Genomic DNA, 27,820 nt, shown 5'->3' with positions numbered 1-27,820 from the left:
AAGATGAACATGAAGACAAGCTATTTTAGACGTTTCTTCAGGTTATTTTTCTTGGAATTAGTATTATGGTCATTGTTAAAAAAAGACAGGCAAAGAGGAATATTTTGTATTTTTATACTTTTTGGAATTGTTTAGAATAAACAGCAGTGTATGTGTATGTTCATATAATCAGTTACCGGTATGAGTTTGTAACGTTTATGTTTGTTATTCAGAATTCAGAGTCTGAACTCTGTTTCTTAAGTCAGAGGTTTGTGATATTATAGTGGTTGAAAATTGAACAAATTATTTTGACATCCCAAAACTTGAATTGAAATGAGGGAGAAGGGGTCGTTTCAACGGATTTGTGAATGGACCACCTGACCAGGGCTACAGATATACATAAACATGTATATTTGTAGCCCTGTCATTGACAGCGGATGACCATATTCTTGGAGATGAAGCAAAACCATTCTCCCGGTCAATCCAGGAAATTCAAAGTAATTTTTTAAAAGTTCCTGGGGTTACTACAGTTGAGTTTTAGTCTGTTATAATGGCGTTTCTCTTTACCACAATCCTTAATAAATCATAATAACAATTATATATCATATAATAAGTTTAATTAGTATGCCTAGACTATTTTCAAAGTATTGCAAGCATCCCAACAAGGATACAACCCTTGTTTTGATACTCTAGTATTGACACATAGTAAATATTAATCTGTGCAATTTTTATCCGTGCTACGCTTTAAAAAGAAGTCAAATAATTTTATTCAGCCCCAAGTGGACAGTAAATATGCATTAGTAATGTTTATGAGAGAAAAATTACTACACTTTTCCAAAGGGAGTGTTTCATTAATGTCAAACTCTTTCAGTCAGAAGGGAACAAATCTGCATGAACATAAACATCATCCAACGATTTCAGTCAAAAGTTTTAAGGTTCATCCTGCAAGCCCCAGCCCCGTGGTATGTTAATAACAATATCCTTCACAAGGACAGTGGAATTCCAACGGTGGGGCACACGGACGATTTCTCAGGTGCCGTTTGACGTCACTAACTGCTGACGTCACTAACTGCTGCGTCTGAAGAAACAGACAGTTTTATAATTTTCTATTATTAAATTAAACTGTCATAACCTAACCAAACGTGCTGATAATGGAAAAATCGAATAAAGGTTTACTAATCTAAAAAATAGTTTTGTTCATAAAATAAAATTATAATTGCCTAAAATTCAATTTTATAATTTTTTTATTATAAAATTAAACTGTCATAACCTAACCAAACCAACCAAACTTGCTGATATGAAAAAATTGTTGATAAAAAATTATTGCCGCCGGCGGGATTCGAACTCGAGACATTCGGATATCAGCCCGCAACGCTATCCACTACACCACCAAGGCCGATGACTCATATCCGTATCGTTGCGGTATTGGTGTTCCCTCAAAGTGACGCCAGCAGTTAGTGACGTCAAACGGCACCTGAGAAATCTTCCGTGTGCCGTTTCGGAATTCCAACGGTTGAAGAGGAAATAACCAAATTTAGTGCAAAATATCTAAAGAAGCTTGAAAATCACTCCAATCACCTGGCTCTAAACCTTTTGGACAACAGTACCAGTATATACAGGCTGAAAAGGGTTCATGTCTTGGACCTAAGCTCACGTTTTGTTTGAACAATTTAATTTTCTCCTGTTTATTTACTTATTTATTTTTTCATTGAAATATTTTTAAGTTAGATCTGCCAATTGACATAGACTAAATAACGTTTTATTAATAATTGTTATTGTATTTGCTGAATGTTCGAAAAATGATTAGATTGTAAATAAAATTTGTGATTAAAAAACACCAGGTATAAATATATGATAACACAAGTCTCACCCGATCCAAATTAAAGTTGTAAAAAAAACAAAAAAAAACTGTTTAGCCGTTCCGTAAAAACATTATACATTATAGCTTTGAATGTATGATTAAAAGCCTTTTTATAATAATAATAATACACCTGCTTATAATAATTATAAAAATAATAATAATAAATCAAATATTTTCTTTTTATTTAAAATTCCCTAACTTGTTTGAGAAAATTTATTAGTTGAACAATTTAAGGGGAATTATTTCATATTATAACAATTATAATAACCTTATTAATAATGGCGATTAATTCATCCATATTCAAATACCAGTATTCTCTCCAACTCCAAGAAAAACAATAATGATGCATAAACGTAGAGTCATTTTTTTACACCATTTATTTCTGGTTCAATGATGACATTTAGTGAGTCGGTGGCTCAGTCGGTAGCGTCGCGGACTTCGGGCCCAAGGCAGCGATGTCGTGGGTTCGGATCCTGGTCACTACCGATAAAATTTTATCAGTACAGTTCACCTTTGTACTGTACCGGCTCACTCCTTGCCTTGCTGTTAACGATCCACGCACGGGCGCTTAGTCTATGTGGACGGGCAAATGCAAGGTTAAAAGAGGCCGCCGACCTCTTTTTTAAAATTAAAAAAAAAAATTTTTTAAATTATTCACAGAAGTGTTAACAAAATAAAATACCCCCGCCGCAGCAAACCTGCAGACTAAGCGAATTTCAACTTGTCTGATTACATTTTTACTAAAATATTTCCATAAATAAGACATATTTATTCCCAATTTAAATAACATTAGATTTAACAAGTGCTTAGGTTTGCTGCTAAGGGGAAGGTAAAAAGTGTTTTTTGACCATATGTCAATAGTATAGGATGAAATAAATAAATTTGCCAAATTTTATCAATATATATCCACTAGCTGTACCCGCGGGCTTTGCCCCGTTTAACTTCATATGTGAGCTCGTTCGCATGGTTCGTCCTGGTTGAAGTTCGTTCGCTACGCTCACTCACCTTTAGGTTGGAGCACGTTTGCTGCGCTCACACGTCCTGGTTGAAGTTCATTCGCTACGCTCACTCACCTTTAAGTTGGAGCTCGTTCGCTGCGCTCACTTGCCCTCAGGTTAGCTCGTTCGCTACGCTAACTCGCCTCCGGGTTGAAGTTCGTTCGCTTTGCTCACTCACCTTTTGGTTTAAAATTAGCTTTTGTCAAATATTTAAAAAAATAATAGTGCTGCACTCTGTTGGTAATCCTTGTAACTTTGATGCTATTAAACATCATAGAACAGAACCAACTTGTTTAATTGAAACAGCTGTTATGATTAATTAATTCCATTTAAATATGAGTACTCATTAGGTTAACATGGGAAACTCCAGAGCCACTGGGGCGGAGCCCGAGAGTCCGATCAGAATAAAAACCATTTAGTTTTCCTATTTAATGCCTAAAGAATCAGTGTACCAAATTTCAGCCTCCTAGGTAAATGGGAAGTGGGAGAATTAGTGATGAGTGAGTGAGTGAGTGAGTCAGTCAGTGAGGGCTTTGCCTTTTATACCTTTTGGTTTAAAATTAGCTTTTGTCAAATATTTAAAAAAATAATAGTGCTGCACTCTGTTGGTAATCCTTGTAACTTTGATGCTATTAAACATCATAGAACAGAACCAACTTGTTTAATTGAAACAGCTGTTATGATTAATTAATTCCATTTAAATATGAGTACTCATTAGGTTAACATGGGAAACTCCAGAGCCACTGGGGCGGAGCCCGAGAGTCCGATCAGAATAAAAACCATTTAGTTTTCCTATTTAATGCCTAAAGAATCAGTGTACCAAATTTCAGCCTCCTAGGTAAATGGGAAGTGGGAGAATTAGTGATGAGTGAGTGAGTGAGTGAGTCAGTCAGTGAGGGCTTTGCCTTTTATATATACTAGAGGTCGTCCAGTGGTCGAAACTCGACCAAAAATATTTAATGTACAGACTTCTTTATTTTCATTTCACACTTTGAATAGAACATGTGATTGGAGTTTCCTTCATTTGTTTTGATTTTCTGTTTATATTTCGTTGTTATTTCGTCACCAGCATGGCAACTCATAATATCCATGTAAAAATTTTCAAAATTTTAAATTCATTTTTTGTGCTTATTTTTGAGCCTATTTTAATTTATAAAGGGATTCTGCACACCTACAGGAAAATAGCTTTCTAACAGTATGCGTAGATTTTCCCTACGATGCACACGAGCTGAGAAAAAAGGTTTTAAAGAAACATGCTTGCCTATTAATATATAGATAGAAGATAGATAAACAAGTAAACTACAACAGTTTTCATTTTCTCCATAAGAATAACATGGGAATTTTAAATTACACTTTTTTTTATTTTCTCCGTGACCGTTAGGCATACAACAGCGCTTCAATATACTAAATTATTTCTTTTTTTAAGCTCTACAAAATGGTTGAGAAAGAAATTGCAAAATTTTTTGTTTTTAGGGTAAAAAATGGGAAAACCCCATTTTTACCCTATAAAACCCCCCATAAACCCCTGTTCCCATGGTCCGATTATGCTGGTTCGCGAACTCGTTCAAATAAACGTAGGTTTACACATTTGTACCAAATTTCATAAAAATCGGATCATTTTTGCTTGAGTTATCGCGCTAACGGACACATATATAAATATATATATATGAATTTGAACGGATGGTGTTTTTGGTCTCTGGGGACCTCAAAACGAAAAAGTAAATTGGTCCCGGGTCTAGGTCCTACACCATGAGACCTACGGTAATAGCTTATTCCCTATATGGGAAATTCGCTAAAAGAAAATAACAATAAGAATGAACATCGTGGGTTCGACCAGACCTGAGACACCCTGTAACATAATGAATTTAGATACAAATATTTAATCTTCTTTAGGTTTCATTCATCCAATAGATCTTGAGGAAGCCTTCGACGTAGCCTCATGTTCTCAGTTGCTTCGCCAAGATGAAAAGCTTGTACACCAGGGACATTGTCTAAGGACTTCAGAAATTTGGAGGTGGTTTTTTGTAAGGCTGAGATAGACTCCACCCCTCTTCATGTATATGCCTGTTTCTAACAAACCATAGGGAGCATTCACCGCTATTCTTAGAATTTTTTTTAATCACTTGAATTTTGAAGAGTTTGTTTTGATATAGCTATAATCCCCAGATAGGAGATCAAAAATATTAAAGTATTGCGACCATTGCAGCTGTCGGCTCTTCTTTAACCGCTTAAAAACTGCAGTACAGTAACAGTATCAACAATAGAAAGCTCAGAGGTACCTAAGGTAAGAGGTTCATAGCCCGGCTTACACGCTACAATAAAACGTAACGATTTGTCTGCAACGACAAAACGTTGCATGCAAGACCACAGAAAACATACTACTAAAAAAAGACGTAACGTGTAAACCGGTCGTCGTTACGTTTTGTTGGAGTTGGAGTGAGGTTGGAGTTGGAAGGTTGGTGGAAATTGGAAATCTCCAGTCTCCAGTCTCCATACCAATTTTGTAGATCGTAGCGACAAAACGTTGCGTGTAACGGCGAATAAGTCCATTGCTATGTACTGTACTGTGTAGTACTGTTGTTTAACCGCTGTATATTTTGACTGTGTAGAGGAGTTTTAGCTTAACTGTTTTCGTTTTGTGTTGTGTGTCAGTTAAAACATTTATTTGTCACTATGTCAGACATACGCCAAGCCTCTCGTGACTTTTTCATAGAATTCATTGAACTATACAAGAGTTTCCCTTGTTTATGGCAAATCAAACATAAAGACTATTCTGACAGGAACAAGAAAGACCTGGCCTATGTAGAATTGATCAAAAAATATAGAGAAGTCGACCCTGCTGCAGACAGGGCAATTGTTGTAAAAAAAATTAACTCGTTTAGAACAGTGTACAAAAAGGAAGTGGGGAAAATTAACAGATCCCTCAAATCTGGAGCAGGTGCTGATGAAGTATACAAACCTAAATTATGGTATTTTGAACTTCTTCATTTTTTGAATTATATTGAACCATCAAGGAAGTCCACAAGCACAAGCACAATCGATGAATCTGATGAAGAAACTATGATTGAGGTGCAGGTGAGTTAAATCCAAACGATAGCCTACCATCGAACGAAATAATCGATAGATCGATATTTTTCATTCTGTTGTTTTTGACAACAGATACGGAAGTCTACCCAAATATAAGTTATAACATTAAAATCCAAAATATTTTATAACTATCATAAGAATATGGATAATTAATTGGCCTACTGTAATGCAAAAACAAAATGCTGCTACCACGTTCAACCCTTTAAGTTAGAGTTTTAGGCCAAGCATTTTTTTAAAGGATGTTTTGCAGTTCAAAGTAAAAGAAATGTGTTTCTTTTTTGGGGGATTTATATCTTAAAAAATTAATTTAAAAAAAATTAAATTATTAATATTGAAAAAAATTACAAGTTTATAAATAAATTGTATTTGAATTGTATTGGTTTATAACTTAGGCCTATTTATTAATTTAAAAACAAAATTATTTACAATACTTTTTTATAATTTATAAAATGGAAATTATTAAGATTAACAAAATTATAAGTTGATAAATCAATTGTATTTGAATTTTTGGTAGCCTAATTCTTACCTTATCAGCGTACCCTCGGAAAATGAAATTTTCTTTTTTCAAAATGTAGGAATTAAATGTAACGCCCTGATACTGAAAATGTTATTTATCTCGGAGCAAAATGTTGGAAATACCAAAAAAATCTGAAAAACAAAAAAAACTACATTTTTGCGGAAATAGGCCATGTGGGTACTGAAAAAACTTAACCGGTAGAGCAAGCCGGAACAAGAATTTGCAAGAAGTTTCAAGTTCCGATGAATATTAACGGAGATAACTTACAACTGGAAAATCATCGGAAAATGGAAAAATAACTGTGGCATTTGGACGTTTTGCGCGGAATAAAACTATTATTTTCAGAATCAGGGAGTTGTTTCCCAGATTTATAAAAAAATTTTAATCTTTCGAGGGTGCACTAATAAGGTATAAGAATTAGGCCTATCGGTTTTTTAAAATAAAAGCTTCGGTAGCGTTATCGTAACTCGTGGCAAGCATCGGTACTACAAAATTAATATGGCAATACATACATTTCTTTTTACTGCACTAAAAGGGTTGACTGTTGCAAAACCATTACAAGTTCTATGCTAATTTATCCTGCCAAGGCACTGATCCCTCATTGTTGAAATAATCACTGAAATTGTTTTGAACTATTTTGGCTGATTTCAAAATTGTTCCTCCTGAATGTCGTTGTGTGGTGCATCTTATCTGGATTACATCTTTCACCTTTCATTATGGTGCTGTCCTCAATATTTTCACGATCAAAAGCCTCAGGAGGCGAGTAGGTAGTTAAGTGACCTTTTGCGCAAAAGATTATATAAAGCACAGCCTAGAAATGACGCATTCAATGTTTTCAACATCCATATTAATTGCAGTTTGCAGTAGCCTATGTGGTACTCGAAACCGAGATGCCAAAATTCCAAATGTGTTCTCAATAATTCAGTGTGCTCAGGATAAGCGATAATTGTATATATTCTTCTTTCATCTGTAAGTGACCCCCTAGTGTGTACAGTTTTAATAAATCTGGACGCATTGCAAATGCCTCATCACCTACAAAACATAGTTTAGTGTACAAGTCAAATTGGTTATTGGTTCAGGTTCTGGAATGTTCAGTTTTTTTTTTTCAACAAGTTTTTTGGTAAAAATTGAATTATTAATCACTCCTCCATCACAATAGATGAACTCGTAATTTGCGTTAGCTATAGTCACGAGGACGATGCTATGAGTTTTCTTGTAGTTGAAGTAATAGTAACCACATACTGGCTGGAGGAACAATCCTTAAATGCTTTCCATCAAACGAACCAAAGCGATGAGGAAACTGCCACATGTCTTCGAAGTCGGAAGCTACAGTATTTCTATCCATTCAGCTGTAGTAGTTGGTAACTGGAATAAACAAATACCTATTATAATGATGTCAAACAAATTATAGGGTAAGCGAATCTTTGTAAAAGTACACCATTTCGATGTTACAAGGATTACATGGTCTCCTAATTTAAAATTTCATAAAGATACTTACTTACTTTCTGTGTCCGGAAATCAGACTTCGCTTTTCCAAAAATTAGCTACCGATATGGCTTTGTCATTCGCTTGTAAAATATCATTTAATGTGCAAGACTGGTCTAGGCGTGGACAGATCAGCAGATGGCCAGGATCCTGAACAGAACCACACGCACACAAGATGTTTTCTTCGTCTGGTAAGAGACCACATTTCTGCATGTTTGTCTTGCATTTTGGTACCTCGACCCTGATTCCATTTAGGGTCTTCCACACCGTGTAATGCAGGCCTCCACCAGGAGCCAGTTCCTCCCTGGCTGGTTTGGGAGGGTTAGTCAACGTGGCCTCCCACCTTGCCACCAGATTGCTTGAGAGTGATCCAACCAGGACTCGTGTCCGTGATAAAAAACTTGTTCTGGACCGAAGCCGTCCCTCTGCAGGTTGGTGGCCGTGTAATGGGTGACGAGGGTCTGTCTCTTACTTAGTCCTTTCTGCGTCGGCAGCGACATCACGTCGGATTGATGGAGGTGCAATCCCTATGTTAGGATAGAGTTTGTATACTGGGGTTGGTTTCAAACACCCAGTTACAATCCGAGCCATGTCATTGACTGCAATGTCAACCTTTATTGCATGTGACGATGCATTCCATACTGGTTCCGTACTCCGCAGCCAACACACTGAGCGCTAAAGCTGAGGTTCTGAGGACATTAGGGATAGCACCCCAGCATCTGCTGGTTAGCTTCCTGATGATATTATTCCTCGCTGAGACTTTACCTCTTGTCGCAATACAATGCGCCTTAAATGTCAGTGTGCGGTCCAGTATGACACCAAGATATTTGGGTGTAGAACAATGCTGAAGACGGTCTCCCTGCCACCTCACATTCAACTCACGGCCTGCTTCCCTATTGTTTAGGTGAAAGGCACAAACTTTTGGGTCTTAGCAGTTTTCGGCTTGAGGTGATTTGCTTCATAGTACTGGGAAAGTTCATTAAGAGTCATAGTCAGCTTCTGTTCCACCTCTTCAAAACTCCTACCTTGTGCCGCCACCGCCGTATCATCGGCATATATATACTGACGTGTTCATAAAGATAAGAAATAATAACCTTATTGGGTTCATTCCTATGATGATTTGTGTACATATTGGTTACAGTGTTTTTGTTTGTTTTCGCAGAACGATGAACTTGAAGATCAGGCGAGTCTGAATGTTAGTGAGAGGTCTGAAACCCATCTAACAGGTACCACACAGTGTGTGACTCCATCAATACCAAGCACATCGTTGAGTCGACCTAATAAAAGGAAACTACATGTGGTTGAGACTGCGATGCTAGAAACAATGAAAAGGGTTGGAGATAAACTTAATTCAGTGAAAGAAAGTGACCCACATGACATTTTCGGCAAACATGTAGCCGACAGACTGCGCAACCTCAAACCTCATCAACTGAAATTTGCTCAAAAATTAATTTCAGATGTTCTGTTTGAGGCAGACATGGAATCGTTAAACAGATTTTGTAGGATTACCGGCACTGTGGATCCAGTACCACAATACAGCGGTCATACTACTTCATAGAAAGAAATAAAAGTTACTCAAAGAAATAAAAGTTTGTATTTTCTTACCTTAATGAAATGCTTTAATAAATCACCTTGTATGTTTCAGGTATTATTTTGCAGAGGGATGGTTGAGAAATTAGTGTTGTGCATTCCAAGTCTTAAGTTGAAAGTATCTGGTTCGAGACCCATCTGGGTAAACCAATTTTTTCTAGTTCTTTTTTTCAAAATTTGTTTTTATGAACTATTTAATCAAAATACTCAACTGATAAATGTGCTTTTCAGACTAAATATTTATCTAACAAAAAACCACTAAGTGGTAACACTTTCCCCGCCAAGTCAGCAATCCAAAAATGATAATAAATCATTACTTTTTCCGCCAAGAAGTTTGGCAACTTGGCGGCAGACTTTTGATTGTTTTTTTTTTTCATTAAAGTTAACGTTCGTGGATAATTTCACAAATCAACTTCTCTAATTAATTAGCTCAACTAAGTATAATAATTTCGAGGTAATCAGTAAATATAAAACCATCACTATTATGATTTTATGAAATTTGGCACAAATAAGGTCAAATTTCGTAGAATAAGCTCTCACCTAGCAATGTACTAATGGGAGAGAACTTGTTTATAATTGATTTTCCTTTATAGGTAATAATTAGGAGTAAAAAGACTACACAGTATGGTTTCTAAAGTCCATAGTGGAAGAGAAGTTTATTTACAACAAATTAATAAACAGTACCTGGGGACCGAGCTTTGCTCGGGGAAAATCATTAGTTCACTCTGAAAGCACCTTAGTATTGGAGATGCATAAATCCATTCCCAAACTCCACACGGCTCGCCTTCACCACCATTTCCTACATCATGGACCTGTTTCCCTCCATTCCCATTGCATTTAAAGATTGCAAATACCTTAATCTAATCGTCATAAACAGTTCCCACACTCCGGACTACTCGCCTTGACTACTTCCTTCACCACTTCCTACGTCGCGGACCTGTTTCCCTCCCTTTCCATAGCATTTTAGGATTGCAAATACTTTAATCTAATCATCATAAACAATTCCCACACTCCGGACTACTCGCCTTGACTACTTCCTTCACCACTTCCTACGTCGCGGACCTGTTTCCCTCCCTTCCCATTGCATTTTAGGATTGCAAATACCTTAATCTAATTGCCATAAACAGTTCTCACACTCCGGACAGCTCGCCTTGACTACTTCCTTCACCACTTCCTACGTCGCGGACCTGTTTCCCTCCCTTCCCATAACATTTTAGGATTGCCCATACCCTTATCTAATCGTCACAAACAGTTCCCACACCCAGGACAGCTCGCCTTGACTACTTCCTTCACCACTTCCTATGTCGCGGACCTGTTTTCCTTCCTTTCCATAGCATTTCAAGATTGCGGACACCTTAATCTAATCGTCATAAAAAGTTCCCACACTACGGACTACTTGCCTTGACTACTTCCTTCACCACTTCCTACGTCGCGGACCTGTTTTCCTTCCTTCCCATAGCATTTTAGGATTGCAGATACCCTAATCTTATCGTCATAAACATTCCCCACACTCCGGACTGATCGCCTTCACTACTTCCTTCATGACTTCCTACGTCACAGACCTGTTTCCCTCTATTCCCATAGCATTTTATGATTGCCTTTGTTACTTCCTTCACCACTTCCTACGTCGCGGATCTGTTTCCCTCCCTTCCCATAGCATTTTAGGATTGCCCATATCCTTATCTAATCGTCATAAACAGTTCCCACATTCCGGACAGCTCGCCTTGACTACTTCCTTCACCACTTCCTACGTCGCGGACCTGTTTCCCTCCCTTCCCGTAGCATTTTAGGATTGCCCATACCCTTATCTAATCGTCATAAACAGTTCCCACACTCCGGACAGCTCGCCTTGACTACTTCCTTCACCACTTCCTATGTCGCGGACCTGTTTTCCTTCCTTTCCATAGCATTTTAAGATTGCGGACACCTTAATCTAATCGTCATAAACAGTTCCCACAATCCGGACTACTCGCCTTGACTACTTCCTTCACCACTTCCTACGTCGCGGACCTGTTTTCCTTCCTTCCCATAGCATTTTAGGATTGCAGATACCCTAATCTTATCGTCATAAACATTCCCCACACTCCGGACTGCTCGCCTTCACTACTTCCTTCATCACTCCCTACGTCACGGACCTTTTTTCCTCTATTCCCATAGCATTTTATGATTGCCTTTATTACTTCCTTCACCACTTCCTATGTCGCGGACCTGTTTCCTTCCTTTCCCATAGCATTTTAGGATTGCAGATACCTTAATCTAATCTAATCGTCATAAACAGATCCCAGACTTCGCACTGCTGCCCTTGACTACAATCATAGATAAAACCATAGACTATAAAACATACTCCCTACAATGTATCGAGTAATCTTCAGTACCTATAATCTTTGCTAAATATTATGCTAATTATTAAGTGATGTTTTCCTTTTGTACTGTATTTGTAATTTGCTAGTATACTGTGGGTAGTTGGCTTACTATGAACACATGCTACAACTTCAAGTCTTTTGTTTACTTTATCCTTGTTATTTAATTCATCCAACATGGTTACCTAGCAACCCATAAGACTAATGTTAAAAAAATGTGATTTTCAGTTTCATTTTTCTACGTAATTAGATTTTTGTTGGCAGTTCTAACTGCATGAAACTCGTTTTTAGGCCAAAAATAAACTATTTACAAGATTTGAAGAAAATCGTCGGAGCCGTTTTCGAGATCTTTCTGCAAGCAAGCAAGCAAGCAAGCAAGCATACAAGCAAACATTGCTCGTATTAGAGTATAGGATAGCAAACACATGGCATATAATTAACACATGACAGCTGCTTCTAACTTAGTACCAAGAAGGCAATAAGGAACAAGATTATAAATCAACTAGCAACAGAGCCCGTTGTAGTTAAATACAACGGTCCCTAGAAAGTACAGTAGTACATAATATATGTCCTTGTAAGTACCTGAACATTTTTTAAAGAATTAAATTGTTTAGAAAATAAACTGATGTTCTAAGATCGTTGTGCCTTCACCAACCGTTACAAAATAATCCAATTTCTCAGCATATATTTTGAATTGGCAGTCAAAAACTCTTGCTGCAGCTTCGATTTCGACATTACCGGCGTATTCCCCATCTTTGGTCATCAAATTTCTGTATTCCGTCACGTTTTTTACTTCTTGTCTATATGTCTTATCCCCTAAAATAAAAGAACAATAGTAGTCCCAGTTGACGACTTCATCAACTACTGTGGATCGTATATCACTGTATCTGGATTGAGATTTATGGCATAAAAATGAGACACTTCTAAAGAAACATTTTCTATCACCAACCATGTAGTGAAGAGTAAAGTTATTCATTTTTCAACTAATGTAAAATATTGAGTCTATAACGAACAGTTCAAAATAACGAATATTAAATACTATTTTAAACTGTGAATTATAAATTAAATTTGAATAATTTATAATTGACAGTTTGAAATAATAATTTTTGGTTATGAAACCCATATATCACTTAACTCACCAATACTTAAATAGTACAGATTAAAAACATTACTTTAGAAACACACACTTTACGGACCTCACTTTAACCACCAAGTACCTGGGGACCGAGCTTTGCTCGGAGAAAATCATTAGTTCACTCTGAAAGCAGTCTTAGTATCGGAGATACATAAATCTGTTCCCAAACTCCACACGGCTCGCCTTTACAACGTCCTACACCATTTCCTACGTCATGAACCTGTTTCCCTCCATTCCCATAGCACTTTAAGATTGTAGATACCTTAATCTAATCGTTATTAACAGTTCCCAAACTCCGGACAGCTCGCCTTGACTACTTCCTTCACCACTTCCAACGTAGCGGACCTGTTTTTCTCCCTTCCCATAGCATTTCAGAATTGCAGATACGTTAATCTAATCGTCATAAACAGTTCCCACACTCCATACTAATCGCCTTTACTACTTCCTTCACCACATCCTACGTCGCGGACCTGTTTCCCTCCCTTCCCATTGCATTTAAAGATTGCAGATACAGTAGAACCTCTTTAATCCGAACTAATTGGGACCAGGGGTAGTTCGGAATATTGAATAGTTCGGATTACAGAACATATTGTTGTTTTTACATAACAATAGCTAAAACATGGCTAAAATTGATCAACATTATTTTGGGAAAAGTGAAAATATGTTTTATAAAGTAAAATACAGTGTTTATTTTAATACAGTAGTAAACATTGTGAATAAACAGTACTGTAAATTAAATACAGTATACAGTTAAGAACTGCTGTCCTTTGTATAGAGTACAGCAATGAGGGGTTCGGATTAGTGGACGTTCGGATTACGGGGGTTCGGATTAAAGAGGTTCCACTGTACCTTAATCTAATCGTCATAAACAGTTCCCACACTCCGGACAACTCGCCTTGACTACTTCCGTCACCACTTCCTACGTCGCGGACCTGTTTCCCTCCCTTCCCATAGCATTTTAGGATAGCCCATACCCTTATCTAATCGTCATAAACAGTTCCCACACTCCGGACAGCTTGCCTTGACTACTTCCTTCACCACTTCCTACGTCACGGACCTGTTTCCCTCCCTTCCCATAGCATTTTAGGATTGCAGATACCCTAATCTTATCGTCATAAACAGTCCCCACACTCCGGACTGCTCGCATTTACTACTTCCTTCATCACTTCCTACGTCACAGACCTGTTTCCCACTATTCCCATAGCATTTTATGATTGCCTTTACTACTTCCTTCACTACTTCCTACGTCACGGACCTGTTTCCTTCCCTTCCCATAGCATTTTAGGATTGCAGATACCTTAATGTATTCGTCATAAACAGATCCTAGACTTCGCACTGCTACTCTTGACTACAATGTCTCGAGTAATCTTAAGTATAATCAATCTTTGGTATAATCTTTGCTCAATATTAACAAGTGATGTTTTTCCTTTTGTACTGTATTTGTAATTTGAATTTGCTAGTATACTGTGGGTAGTTGGTTTATTATGAACACGTGCTACAACTTCAAGTCTTTTGTTTACCTTTTCCTTGTTATTTAACCCTTTGAGTGCCAACGTCCGGGGAACCGGACGTTTTTAAAACGAGCCAAAAGTGCCGACGTCCGGCCGGCCGGACGTTTTTAGAGCAAGCCAAAAGTGCCAACGTCCGGCTGACCGGACGTTTCGTAATGATCGAACAGTTGTCATAACAACCGAATGGATACTCGGATTCTTTTAACCCATATATTAACATTGAGTCGAAAGTTACTATAGATGCGATACATCGATTTTCGTTGGTTGAAATATCGAAAATTCGATTTTTACGAAATTTTAACCTAAAAATCGCCAGATCGCGCTCGGCATTTTTAGCGCGACCTTCGGGAAAAATCATCGGCATTTTTTGAGCGTTACTTTTATTTCTCGCCTGGCACTCTAAGGGTTAATTCAACCAACATGGTTACTTAGCAACCCATAAGACTAATGTTAAAAAATGTGACTTTCAGTTTCGTTTTTCTACGTAATTATATTTTTGTTGGCAGTTCTAACTGCATGAAACTTGTTTTTAGGCCAAAAATAAACTATTTACAAGATTTGAAGAAAATCGTCGGAGCCGTTTTTGAGATCTTTCTGCAAGCAAGCAAGCAAGCAAGCAAGCATACATACAAGCAAACATTGCTCGTATTAGAGTATAGGAGTACCTGGGGACCGAGCTTTGCTCGGGAAAAATCATTAGTTCACTCTGAAAGCAGTCTTAGTATTGGAGATACATAAATCCATTCCCAAACTCCACACGGTTCGCCTTTACTACGTCCTACACCATTTCCTACGTTATGGACCTGTTTCCCTGCATTCCCATAGCACTTAGGATTGTAGATACCTTAATCTAATCCTTATTAACAGATCCCACACTCCGGACAGCTCACCTTGACTACTTCCTTCACCACTTCCAACGTAGTGGACCTGTTTTCCTCCCTTCCCATAGCATTTTAGGATTGCCCATACCCTTATCTAATTGTCATAAACAGTTCCCACACTCCGGACAGCTCGCTTTGACTACTTCCTTCACCACTTTCTACGTCGCGTCGTCGCGGACCTGTTTTCCTTCCTTCCCATAGCATTTTAGTATTGCAGATACCTTAATCCAATCAACCTAAACAGTTCCCACACTCCGGACTGCTTGCCTTTACTACTTCCTTCATCACTTCCTACGTCACGGACCTGTTTACCTCCATTCCTATATTATTTTATGATTGCCTTTACTACTTCCTTCATCACTTCCTACGTCACGGACTTGTTTACCTCCATTCCGATATTATTTTATGATTGCCTTTACTACTTCCTTCACCACTTCCTACGACGCGGACCTGTTTCCTTCCCTTCCCATAGCATTTTAAGATTGCAGATACCTTAATCTATTCGTCATAAACAGATTCCAGACTTCGCACTGCTACCCTTGACTACAATGTATCGAGTAATCTTCAGTATAATCTTTGCTATTAACAAGTGATGTTTTTCCTTTTGTACTGTGTTTGTAATTTGCTAGTATACTGTGAGTAGTTGGCTTATTATGAACACATGCTACAACTTCAAGTCTTTTGTTTACTTTTTCCTTGTTATTTAATTCAGCCAACATGGTTACCTGGCAACCCATAAGACTAATGTTAAATAAACGGTATCAGCATTCTGACACATACTTTCTCCCATAAGCTTGTCAACAACCTTTATCATATGTAAGCGGTGAGAGTAAATATACGGAAATGGGATTTGTACAATTTTCTTCAGAATTTAAAGGACTATGACATACTAAATTTTTATCAAAATCGTTCGAGCCAATTTTGGAAAAATCTGATTTTCCGTTATTTTATGGGGTTTTTATGGGAAAATAACATAATTTACAATAACTTTTGAACCGTAATTTTTACAGAAATGGGATTTGTACAATTTTCTTCAGAATATAAAGGACTATAACATACTAAATTTTTATCAAAATTGTTCAGGCCATTTTTTGGAAAATCCTATTTTTCCGTTATTTTATGGGTTTTTATGGGAAAATCCCCATTAAAAATAAAAATTTCTAAAAAATGAAAAAAAACTATCACAATTGTAAGGACCATAACATACAATGTTAAATCAAAACCGGATTATTGTCTAAAATCCTATTTTTCGTTATTTTATGGGGTTTTTATGGGAAAATAACATAATTTACCATAACTTTTGAACCGTAATTTTTACAGAAATGGGATTTGTACCATTTTGTTCAGAATTTAAAGGGCTACAACATACTAAATTTTTATCAAAATCTTTCGGGCCATTTTTGAGAAAATCTGATTTTTCCGGCTTTTTATGGGTTTTTATGGGAAAATCCCCATTAAAAATCAAAGTTTCAAAAAAATGAAAAAAACGCCTGGAGATACCATGGATTAGAACCTACATACCAAATTTCATCGAAATCGGACCACAGGTGTAGTCTCTAGCTCTGTACACATCCAGACACACAGACACACAGACACACACACAGACACACACACACACACACACACAGACATCACTTCGAAAACCACTTTTTTGGGTCCAGGGGGACCCAAAACGAATATATCCACTCAAAACTCAAACTCGAAAATTTTGACGAAAACAATACTTTCTCCATATACTATGGTATAGGGGGAGAAAGTAAAAAATGTGATTTTCAGTTTCATTTTTCTACGTAATTAGATTTTTGTTGGCAGTACTAACTGCAGAAAACTCGTTTTTAGGCCAGAAATAAACTATTTACAACATTTGAAGAAAATCGTTGGAGCCGTTTTCGAGATCTTGTTTGCAAGCAAGCAAGCAAGCATACATACATACATACAAGCAAACATTGCTCGTATTAGAGTATAGGATTCAAATAGTAAACAACTAAATGTAAACAAAGAAAAATCAAGGAAATAACAATAAAAAAATCAGCTGTTAAACTATAGGTTGTGTTCCATATGATCAGATGATGCATACTGGCTAACCCATTATTACTACCATAAATTTTTTTAGATTATTCATACTGGCAAACGTATTACAACCATAAATAAATAAAACTCAAACTTTACTAATTATTTGGAAATCTACACAGATTTTATTGACCTATTAATTAATAAAATCGGTCCAGTAGAACTGTAGATTTAGTTGTAGAAAGTTAACAAAAATCTCTCCAATTCAATATTTTCTCACCACAATAAATTAGGAGGTTGCTAAGCTTTTTTTGCAAATAACTCTTAAACGGTGAGGAAATCGACCAAAGTGGAAGGTGATATTCTGAAAGAGAATAAAATTTGCTACAAAGTACTCTTAGACGTTTTTTGAAAATATTCAAAAAAGGCAACCTAAAGTTAACTACAAATAGAAATTTTAAAATATAAACTATAAAAAAAATTGTTTTAATGTATTTTTGCTTTTTATTCTTTTTTCACCAAAAATAATTAATAAAATCAAACTTTCATAATTATTTGCAAATCTACACAAATTAGGCTTTCCAACGATACATTAGTTAACAAAATCGGTCCAGTAGAAGTCTAGATTTAGTTGTACAACGTTTAACAAAAATATCCCTAATTCAGTATTTTTAACAAGTAAAAATTTGGAGGTCACTTATCTAATTTGACAATAACTTTTAAAGTAAATCGTGAGTAAATCGTAGAAAATGCACGTGATATTCTGAAAGAAGATAAAATTTCCTACAAATACCCTCTGTGTATTTCTTGAAATTATTTAATAAAGGCAGCTAAAAGCTGACTACAAATATAAACTTTAAAATAAAAACCTGAAAAAAACAGTTTTGAATGTATTTTTGTTATTTTTATTTTTCCGCCACAAAAATTAAATAAAATCAAACTTTCATAATTATTTGCAAATCTACATGAGTAAGGCTTTCCAATGACTCATTAATTAACAAAATCGGTCCGGTAGAAGTCTAGATTTAGTTGTACAAAGTTTAACAAAAATATCCCAAACTCAATATTTTCTCATTATTATAAATTCGGAGGTTGCTTAGCTTTTTTGCAAATAACTTTTAAATGGTGAGGAAATCGACCAAAGTGGAAGGTGATATTCTGAAAGAGAATAAAATTTCCTACAAATTGATACCATACACTTCTTGGAAACACTAAAAAAGGCAGCTAAAAGTCGCACCCAAATAAAAAGTGTGAAAAACACCGTTTTCAATGTATTTCTTATGGAAAACATGTTTTTTTGAAATTTTTCACCATAAATCATAATAAAAAAAAACTTTCATAATTATTTGCAAATCTACACGACCTAAGCTTTCCAACGACCCATTAATTAATAAAATCGGTACAGTAGAACTCTAGATTTAGTTGTACAAAGATTTTTAAAACTGAATTATATATAGAATAGATTCCAACAAGAGATACTTGCTCAATGAAACTAGTTTTATGGTATTTTTTAAAGTGATCGAGCAAAAGTCTGCCGCCAAGTTGCCAAACTTACATACATTACATTGTTTTTCTTGGCAGAAAAAGTAATGATTTATTATCTTTTTTGGATTGCTGAATTGGCGGGGAAAGTGTTACCACTTAGTGGTTTTTTGTTAGATTTTATTTATTTTTGTAGAAAATTAACAGTTAAAATAAAAATCCTCTTTTCTCTGATATATGGACCACAGCACAACTACATCTCATTTAATTTCAATAATATTGTTTGTGTAGAACTAAATTCTACATTTTTGGTCTTATCTGCTTTAAACCGATTAAAAACTTTTTGACACACGTACCAAAATTACTATTTAACAAACCCCCTGGGCTTAAACTCAGTTTCAAATTTAATCAATGGTCATCTTGAACAACATAAAATGTGTTGGTGTTACATAAGTGTTCTGATAATTAAACCTGTATATCTAAAGACTAGTGTAAATTGAGCCCTTATTAGGGAAGTAAAAATGTAACCAAACAGATTAGGTTTCTTAGAAATAGCATATAAGGCAAAACAAATATTGAAAAACTCATTTATCCTAAATTTACATATCACTTTTTAATTGCTTGTTTAACATACGTAGAGTGATTTTCCTGAATGTTTTATTTGTTTTAGTGTATCAAAACATAAAACAAACCTTAGTACTAGTACTAAGTTTCAAGAGTATGTTTTATCTATGGTTTCAAGTTCCTAGGTTTCATATGTTTCGATAAGTAGTATTAAACTGTTAAAAATGACAAGCTGCTGTACCAGTGTACCATCGGTACACTGCATTTTTCAATGGAAAGTATCGCGGAATATCACTGCTCTAAGTAATTTTATATAGCAAGTTAGTTCATATCATTCGGTATACCTGAAAAAAATACTTTATAAAAGTTTTAAAATAATTTTTCAGCTGTTCCTATCTCTAACATTTAAATTAATTGAGACTAGTTTACATGTTGCTCGAATTCGAGCAATTGTAAAGTATTACAGGAGTTATTTCAAAACGAATAACAGTCATATTTACAATGAGTTTAAAAGAGTCAACTCTAAGATTACCGGTGTGTACACTCAGACCATGTTTTTCTTCGTTATTGATAAACCTAAATCATTCCGGCCGGTTTTCTCCTCAAAATGCCTCGCTGTACAGGCAACGCAGGTCATTGATAGAGGGCCTATTGAGAACGAAAAGTCGTTTTGGGGTAGTGTTAGGGCGCATTTGTAACCTAATAGCTGTCCAAAGATTGTCCAGGGTCAGGTGCTGACTGTGAAGAGTTAAGCCTATTACGCGCCACTATTCTGTAGCTGCGGTCATTATCACGATTACGCCTCAGTCCTGTCTATGTTTCGTTGTCGTCGCGTCGGAGGCATAAAAAAAACAACAACAAATAAAAAAATTATAGCTACACAAAAAAACTATAAATGCACAAATTTAAGTTACAATCATGGTAACACAATCCGTCATAGTGACACAAAACAACGATAAATACACAAATTTAAGATACAACCATACTAACACCATCCGTCTTGGGGGTTATGTTTACACAAACTCAAATAGTAAATAAATGTACTCAATGCGTTTCATTGAATTGGAAAATACACAACAGCAATTAAATTATACAGCTGATCAAAATGTAAACAATTATGTTCTTCATAAGGATGACATGGGAACTTTCAAAGCCACTGGGGCAGTGCCCAAGGGACTTTTCAAAAATATAAGGCCAGTTTGCAAATCTACGCGACACGCTCTTTCCAATGAGACGTCAATTGATAAAATCGGTTAAGAAATGGCGGAGGAGTTCAACCGACAAAGTTTCATGTAGCGTATTAATTATATAGATTTAATCGCAGCTGGTCCTTCTTTTGTTTTGATTTTAATCCCATGTTATTTAAATGGGCCAAAATCGTACTTTGAGGGCTTGCCAAGGGTTTATGGGTCAACGCACCGACTTGAGACCCTCAAAAGGCACATCTACACGTTAAGGGCTTTCAAACAACATAAAAAACATTAAAATTGAGCCAGTGGTTTGGGCTGTAGGTCCGTTACGTTCAAGGAGAAGGAGAAGGAGGAGGAGAAGGAGAACACGGAAAATTTGTGAATTTTAAAACTAGTTTTTCTTGGCTCAAACACAACTGTTTTTAAATTCTTTTTTTTATTTTGTTGAGAATGACTGCCCCTATCCAGTAGATGAATAATTATTTTAATAGCTTTTGTTTCTTCAGAGCTATAGACGAGTAAAAAAGCCACTTTGTCACGTCATGTATATATACACTGCAGCAGCTGTGTACTGCTGGGTGACTTGGCGGGGCAGAACGCTGCCGCGTTCCTTAATTATTTTGTGTTTTTATGTATTTATTATATATTTTTTAGTGATCTGTCAGCAGATTTCCGTACAATTCAACTTTAGAAGTTCCTAATTATTAATTGTAAATCTAATATCTGTTGAAAGTTAAAATTAGTAACATTTTAACTTCTTCACAATATCTAACAAATATAAATATCTGGATTTGGATATTGATAGATGTATTAAGTATCCAAGTGAAATGTTTATAAGATATTCTATAGATATCCCTGTGCTGTTAGGGTTATTTTACAGAAAACAATAGAAAAAAATATTGGGCACTATAACAATTATTGACAACAAAATATCTAACCTCTAATCTCTTATAGTAAACAAAGCAATAACAATGGTTACATGGGGTGAGCGTGGTGTGGGCCGAGCGCCGCTAGGACTACCTGACTATATGTTGTGACAGTTTTAACAGCGAACCGGATAAACTAAGTAAGTGTACCCTTATACTTGCAAATTATCCATGCATCTGCGTCCATATATGCGAGCCTTTGAAACCTGTTTTCAAACTTAGTGTTTTAGGAGCGTTCTTTTTACCTAATAATATTAGCATAAAAGTTAGCCATTAACCTAGCCTAACCTAACCAAACCTAACTTAACCAAACCTAATCCAACCAAACCTAACGGCTGGCTCTCCGAACTTGTACTTGGCCTGCGAGGGACCCGAATAGTGACCACCGTGCGGAGTTGGGATAAGCCCTGCCAACCACAGAGGCTTATGTTAACCCCAACGATATACAACACTCCTCATCACTTCTGCTTCATTGAACAGACCAGATTTATGGCCTCGGTGCTCGCACTACTTATTAAGCCGCGGCGCTCGCCCCACTCGACGCTTGCCATACAACACCATAACAATATGGCGTTGACTTAAAAAATAGCAAATTTTTCCGAGAGAGGAAGAAGAAAGTGCAGTCACCGTCCACTCAACAGCTCAATCGGACAATCGGTGGTGTTTGTGGTGAGTAGTTTTGGTTGGATAAGTCAACTGATAATCGTTTGAAAAATACGAAACGATTGGAAAGTGATTGACTGAACAGTCAACCATTTCATAAATAGGCCCCCCTGATCTAGGTCTTACAATGAGACTTTGGGTAATAGCTTAATTATTCTCCTAATGTTAATATGGAAATTCACTAAAACTTAATTTTACAAACACCACCAACTTATTCTAATTTACCCTTTCTTGCCCATTTACTGGTTATAAAGCTATGAGCCTTTAAATTTTGCTTAATATGTATTGCGTATAAAATTATTAAGAAAAATAAAACAGCTGATTACAAGTTGATGTTAAAAGAAATTTGCTATTTTGAAAAGAATGTTTATCAACATTAGAAGCAAATAATAACATGATTTCTTATTTTTAGAGCCCGATTCTGCGCAAAAGAAATCATGGATGTGCAAAGACTATACTGTTTGAAACACTGGGTGAAATACTCCTCTTTTACGCTTAGCTTGGAAAATTATGTTGTTTTGACTAATTCATTGTTACTGCTGCAAAGTGACAATCATTTCAAGAAAATATTGTTTTGGGGAGTCCTTCAAGGTTTAGAAGCAGATTATTACATTTCTTTTGGCTATGAAAAAGATGCTTTAGTAGGGAGAAAGTATTTTTACAGGTAAGTTTTGATTACCTATAACAAAAAAATTACTTATATAAATGCTAAATAAAACTGAGATGTTCATCTCGGTAGCTCAATCAAAGTTAATTCATAGACAACCCTCGTAATTTATCCACCCAATGTTAATTTTTACAGTGTAAAACCGGCATTAAACACTTTACTTTCAAATTTTAAATCTGAGACTAATTAATCTAGTTTTTTTCAGTAATGCAGTAATTAATGATGATGTTTAAAGGTGAATCTGTGCTTACCGGTACATAGCTTTATTTTAAGACAAAAATTATAAAAATTGGTCAGGTAGAAGAGCCAAACAAACTCAGAAAAGAAAAACAAAATTAACTCCCAAAACAATTGTACAGGGAGGGAGTTGCTTTTGTGCATAATTTAAAATATTTACGTCAGATAAATGAATGCCAATGCTTGATACCTTTAATTTAAGACCAAAGGTAAGGGTAGAAGAGCCAAACCAACTAGGAAAAGAAAAACCAATAATTATTATAGATATTTACTTTACTTCAAATTAATTTAACTTTTCTTGGTTAGAATGTGCAAGAAAATCTTTCATCATACAAATTATATTTGCACAGTGATGATTGCCTGAACTGGAAGCTTCTTCCAGTTCCTCAAAGAGAACATTTAGTTCTCACAGAGCTCTGCAAAAGACCATTCCAGGGAGATCCTGGACTTGTTGTGGAGGTTGTTGATGATTCCTCGGAGGATATCCCAGATCAAGATGCATCAGTTTCTGCGGAAACGGGAGGTGGTGATGGTGAAACGGAGATCGAAACAAACCAAAGCTTTGTGACAGAGAATGAAAGAAAATTATCTACATTGTCTGGCGAACAAAGTTTGAGGAAGAGTAAAGAGGTATTTGAAATATATTTAAAAGTCAAGCTTGTTTTTGTAGGTCCAAGGTATTTACATATTTTTTAACTAGATTTATTGTCCTCCTGTCTTTGCTAGGGTAGGTAATTCATAAACTAGGTAAGGTTTTATAAATAATCTTCCCCAAAGAATCTTCCCTTCTTCCTCAAAGCACTTAAACTTTAGGTTAATGGTGCTTATTAGTTAAAATTATGATTTGTTTAGCAGCCAAGTCAACTACCACTGAATATACACTTGAACTTGAAACAAATATTTTTATGATAATATGTTGAAAAATCAAACCATTTTAGAAAACATCAAAACAAAGGTAGACCTAATTAATGCACAAGGTACCATACAGAATTTTGTAGGGGATGTTTCTCATACTAACCCAAAAATAATTGATAGAATGTGTTGGTATACCCTAGTACGGTACTTAAAGTCTAATGTCGTAAACTTATGTGCAAGAGTCACGGGGGTTCAATCATCAGCTTGTTCTAACAAAATTGATTGGATTTACACAGCTTTCTCTTAAAAGACTCTGGCTCAGAAACAAAAACTATGCTGTGTCACTATTTTAAAACATATACAGTAGACTCCCTCTTATCCGGACTCTTCGGGACCGAGGCCAGTCCGGATAACGGCTTTTCCGGTTAAACCAACTAACCAACTCATTAAAATGGACAGTTTAAATGCATACTGTATACAGTATTGGAGAGCATTGTATTTAGACACATGATCACTGGTTTCAAATCTTTCTCACGAGAACAGTTGTTTTAGTACCGAACACTTCCTGCCGATATAGTCTGGTTAAAAGGTGTCCCGATAAGAGGGAGTCTACTGTATTAAAGGGCAGTGCATACCGGGAAGTGGAAGTGACGCGAATTTAGTTCTAGGAAGTTCCTGTGAGGGACTGTAAAACAACGATTGGATATGAGAGGACGCACACCAACACAAATCGTTCACGCGCCTGGTTCGCTGCATGCAGCGTTTTCCGGTGCGAACTGGAACCATACAGTCAACAGTCACTAGTCAGTTAAAAAGTGCCTTTAGTTTCACCCATCTCATAAATAGTAATAATGATGTCATATGATAATACTTTTCTTTTGTGTTTTGCCTGTTTAGACCACAACAACCAGCAGCGAACTGAAAGAGGAGGATCGATTAGCAGCAACAGTCCAATTGATCTCAGACGAGGCTGCTATTGTTCCGAGGGGAGGACTGTTTAAGCAAACAGACGGAACCTGTGTCCACAGTAGGGCTTTTGAGGGGATAAAACTTGAAGACGCTGACTCCATGTGCAGTTTTCAACACTATCGAGCTCCTCGGCACGATTACAATACAAATCTGATGATAAGATGTGATTACAACTATGCACTCGATTTCCTCGATACTATTGACAAAGATTTGCCAGCAGGTGTGATATACCATATTGATAATCCATAGTGGAATTAAAATTTATTTTTATTTTTACCCAAGAACTGGAGGGGAGTGAGATGCCTTGTGTATTTTGGAATTTTAAGAATGATAACTTTGTTGACTTGGTTATCTTCCTGTTTTCTTTAGGCAGGATTTTTTAAAGACTACCAGTATACTGTAGCAAAAAATAAAAGATGGGTCCTGTTTTTACAAGTTAGTTTTTACAGATAAACTGAATTGATGAAGCTTTCAAAGTAGTATTTAGCTTTTGTATTCAATGTTCTACTGTGATGTAATGTTAAGCAGTACATTTTATATGCTGTTTGGTTTGTTAAGTAGTGTGAAGAGAAATTTCACTGACCACTTTGTCATTCTTTGAGTGTTTTATCTACATTAAGGTAGGACCATTTATTAAAAGCCCAGTGAAGGACAGCTGGGTCCTATTTCAAATTATCTAAATGCTACTTACTCGGATATAAAGCCAGTGATAGTTTGATTGTTGTAGTCATGATAGTAGCTTGGTAAATAGAGAGAGAGATAATAAAGAAAATTTATCTTTCAACTGTAAAATCACTAGTGTTAATGTTTTCCTTTAGGAAAAAAAAATAAATCAGTGGTTTTTTTAAGGTAATTGTTGTGTTTAGACTGCTGGTCCGCCCAGTTGGTAGAGGGTGATAGATCTATCATCCTGCGTAGCCTGCACTGGCCGGGGTTGATGTTCTTCCACTACCTGAATAGTCCAGACCATGGCTTCATCTACGTAGGCCAAGGCCTTCGCAATCTCGACATACCTTTCATGACTCAGGTTTTTACCTCTTATATTATAATTTTCTTTTGTTACTATAATTATTGTTTTATGATATTACATGTTCAAAGTCAGGTGTAACCTGTTTACAACTTGTGTCAAATTCACGTCTCATATTCAAGACAAAGAATTAGAATAACATCTACTGTAGTAGTAAACTACAAGACAACTACTTGCAGTGGTGAGTCGTTGGCTCAGTCGGTAGCATAGTTCGGGCTCAAGGCAGCGATGTGGATTCGGATTCTGGTCACTGCCACTACCTTCAATCAGTACAGTTCACCCTTGTAATGTACCGGCTCACCCCTTGCATTGCTCGATACATTCCACGCACAGGTCCATAGCCTATGTAGATGGGCAAATACAAGGTTAAAATAGGCCAGAAACCTCTTTAAACAAACAACACCTATACTTTGATTACTCAGTGTTGTTGGCCCTACTCTCACAAACACACACACAGGCAGACTCAAGGGTGAACCATTGATGGCTCACATAAATTTGAATATCAATTTCCTTCATATTACCTTCGCTATAAGTACTGTTGATGAAACAAGAATTTTGATTGCACTCGCTGAGCAACTATAGTATAGCTCATGTTTAATGTTAGGTAACCATTTTTTCCTGAAATCACTAAATTAACTTTTTTCCTAATCTGAATTGAAAAAAATAACTTCTTGTGTACTATGACTGCACTAAGTGTTTAGTGAGAAATAAAAAAAAAAATTAATTTGGCTTCATACGAAGGGTGGTTTCTGATACAGAAACAGTCCATTTGACTAACTTTTTTTACCCTATAAGTCGCCCTACTGCTTAAAGAAGCCTCCAAACCGGGTCACAACCAACAGCAACAAGTTAACTCAGCTATGACCCAGTCATTGGATCTGAATACAAGTTTCAAAGTATCCCGCATTACATTCCATGTGGCCAGTGACTACGCACAACTAAACGACATACAGTACTACATTTTGATATTTTAAAAGAGTAAATTTAATTTTGTCTGTAAAAAAAAACAATAGCAATATTTTTTTAGGTAAAGATTCCAAGTCATCCAGTAAATCTGCTGGATGATTCTTCAGAAGAGGAGAATGAAGATCCAAAGATAAGTGCAGTTACAGGACAAAGTAGACTTTCCAGAGGAAGTAGACCATCAACGAGATTAAGTACTAAACTTGACACAAAACTCAATACAAAACTGAGCACAAAACTCGATACAAAACCAAGTGAAAAACTTGGAACAAAACTTGAAACAAAACAGAGTGAAAAACTTGGAACAAAACTTGATACAAAACAGAGTGAAAAACTTGGAACAAAACTGAGCACAAAACTCGAAACCAAACTAGGGACAAAGTTGAGTGTGAAAACTGATTCCTAAGAACATTGAAGCCTACATAGGTTGATGTTTTATCTTGCTTTTCTTTTAGATATTTGACATAATACTTGTATTATTAAATTTGAAAATTTTACTTCCAAAGTTTAATAAGCATTGGATTTGGTTTGAAATTGAATTCTTGCCACTGAAACAGACACACAAGGTAATAACCAAACAATTACTGTAACTGTATTTTATTTACTGATGTAGACATGGAATTTGTTATCTATTTACATTGTTCGTATAAAACTATGCAGATATCTTCTAAATTGTGTTACCATTAAATAATCTTTTCTAACTTGTGACCTCCCTGAAGCCTTTTTCAAACCCGCAGTAGTTTTAGTAATAAGTTAGTATTTAGATTAACTTAAAATCAACATAATCTCCAGTTTTGAAAGTGTACAATTAGTCAGGAGAGAATGCCAAGTTAAAGTTAACGGAATCCAGTGAGTGCATGGGT

At 36.1% G+C, this 27,820-nt stretch overlaps 2 protein-coding genes across 3 annotated transcripts; both read left to right on the top strand.

The window, feature by feature from the left end:
* The first annotated feature begins 5,229 nt into the window (after window positions 1-5,229).
* LOC128988208 (uncharacterized) lies at window positions 5,230-9,498 on the top strand. The gene is made up of 2 exons (XM_054409478.1): window positions 5,230-5,913; window positions 9,090-9,498. Exons 1-2 carry the CDS (start codon window positions 5,512-5,514, stop codon window positions 9,483-9,485), a joined length of 798 nt encoding a protein of 265 aa, XP_054265453.1. The 5' UTR covers window positions 5,230-5,511; the 3' UTR covers window positions 9,486-9,498.
* Window positions 9,499-9,595: 97 nt separating this feature from the next.
* Window positions 9,596-27,650, top strand: LOC128988207 (radial spoke head protein 9 homolog). Of its 2 annotated transcripts, XM_054409476.1 has the most exons (6): window positions 9,596-9,659; window positions 22,652-22,903; window positions 23,494-23,773; window positions 24,896-25,187; window positions 25,834-25,994; window positions 27,022-27,650. In XM_054409476.1, exons 2-6 carry the CDS (start codon window positions 22,677-22,679, stop codon window positions 27,361-27,363), a joined length of 1,302 nt encoding a protein of 433 aa, XP_054265451.1. In that variant the 5' UTR covers window positions 9,596-9,659; window positions 22,652-22,676; the 3' UTR covers window positions 27,364-27,650. The 2 variants fall into 2 exon arrangements, with proteins under 2 accessions (XP_054265451.1, XP_054265450.1); XM_054409475.1 differs by lacking the exon at window positions 9,596-9,659 and having other exon boundaries at window positions 22,617-22,903.
* Window positions 27,651-27,820: the final 170 nt, after the last annotated feature.

This window comes from Macrosteles quadrilineatus, unplaced genomic scaffold (genome assembly GCF_028750875.1).
Source record: "Macrosteles quadrilineatus isolate MER2022 unplaced genomic scaffold, UCM_ALF_1.0 Scaffold_2__2_contigs__length_208266976, whole genome shotgun sequence".
In the NCBI taxonomy this organism is placed as follows: domain Eukaryota; kingdom Metazoa; phylum Arthropoda; class Insecta; order Hemiptera; family Cicadellidae; genus Macrosteles; species Macrosteles quadrilineatus.
Note: the sequence above shows the minus strand (reverse complement) of the source record. Positions and strands in the feature narration are given on the sequence as shown.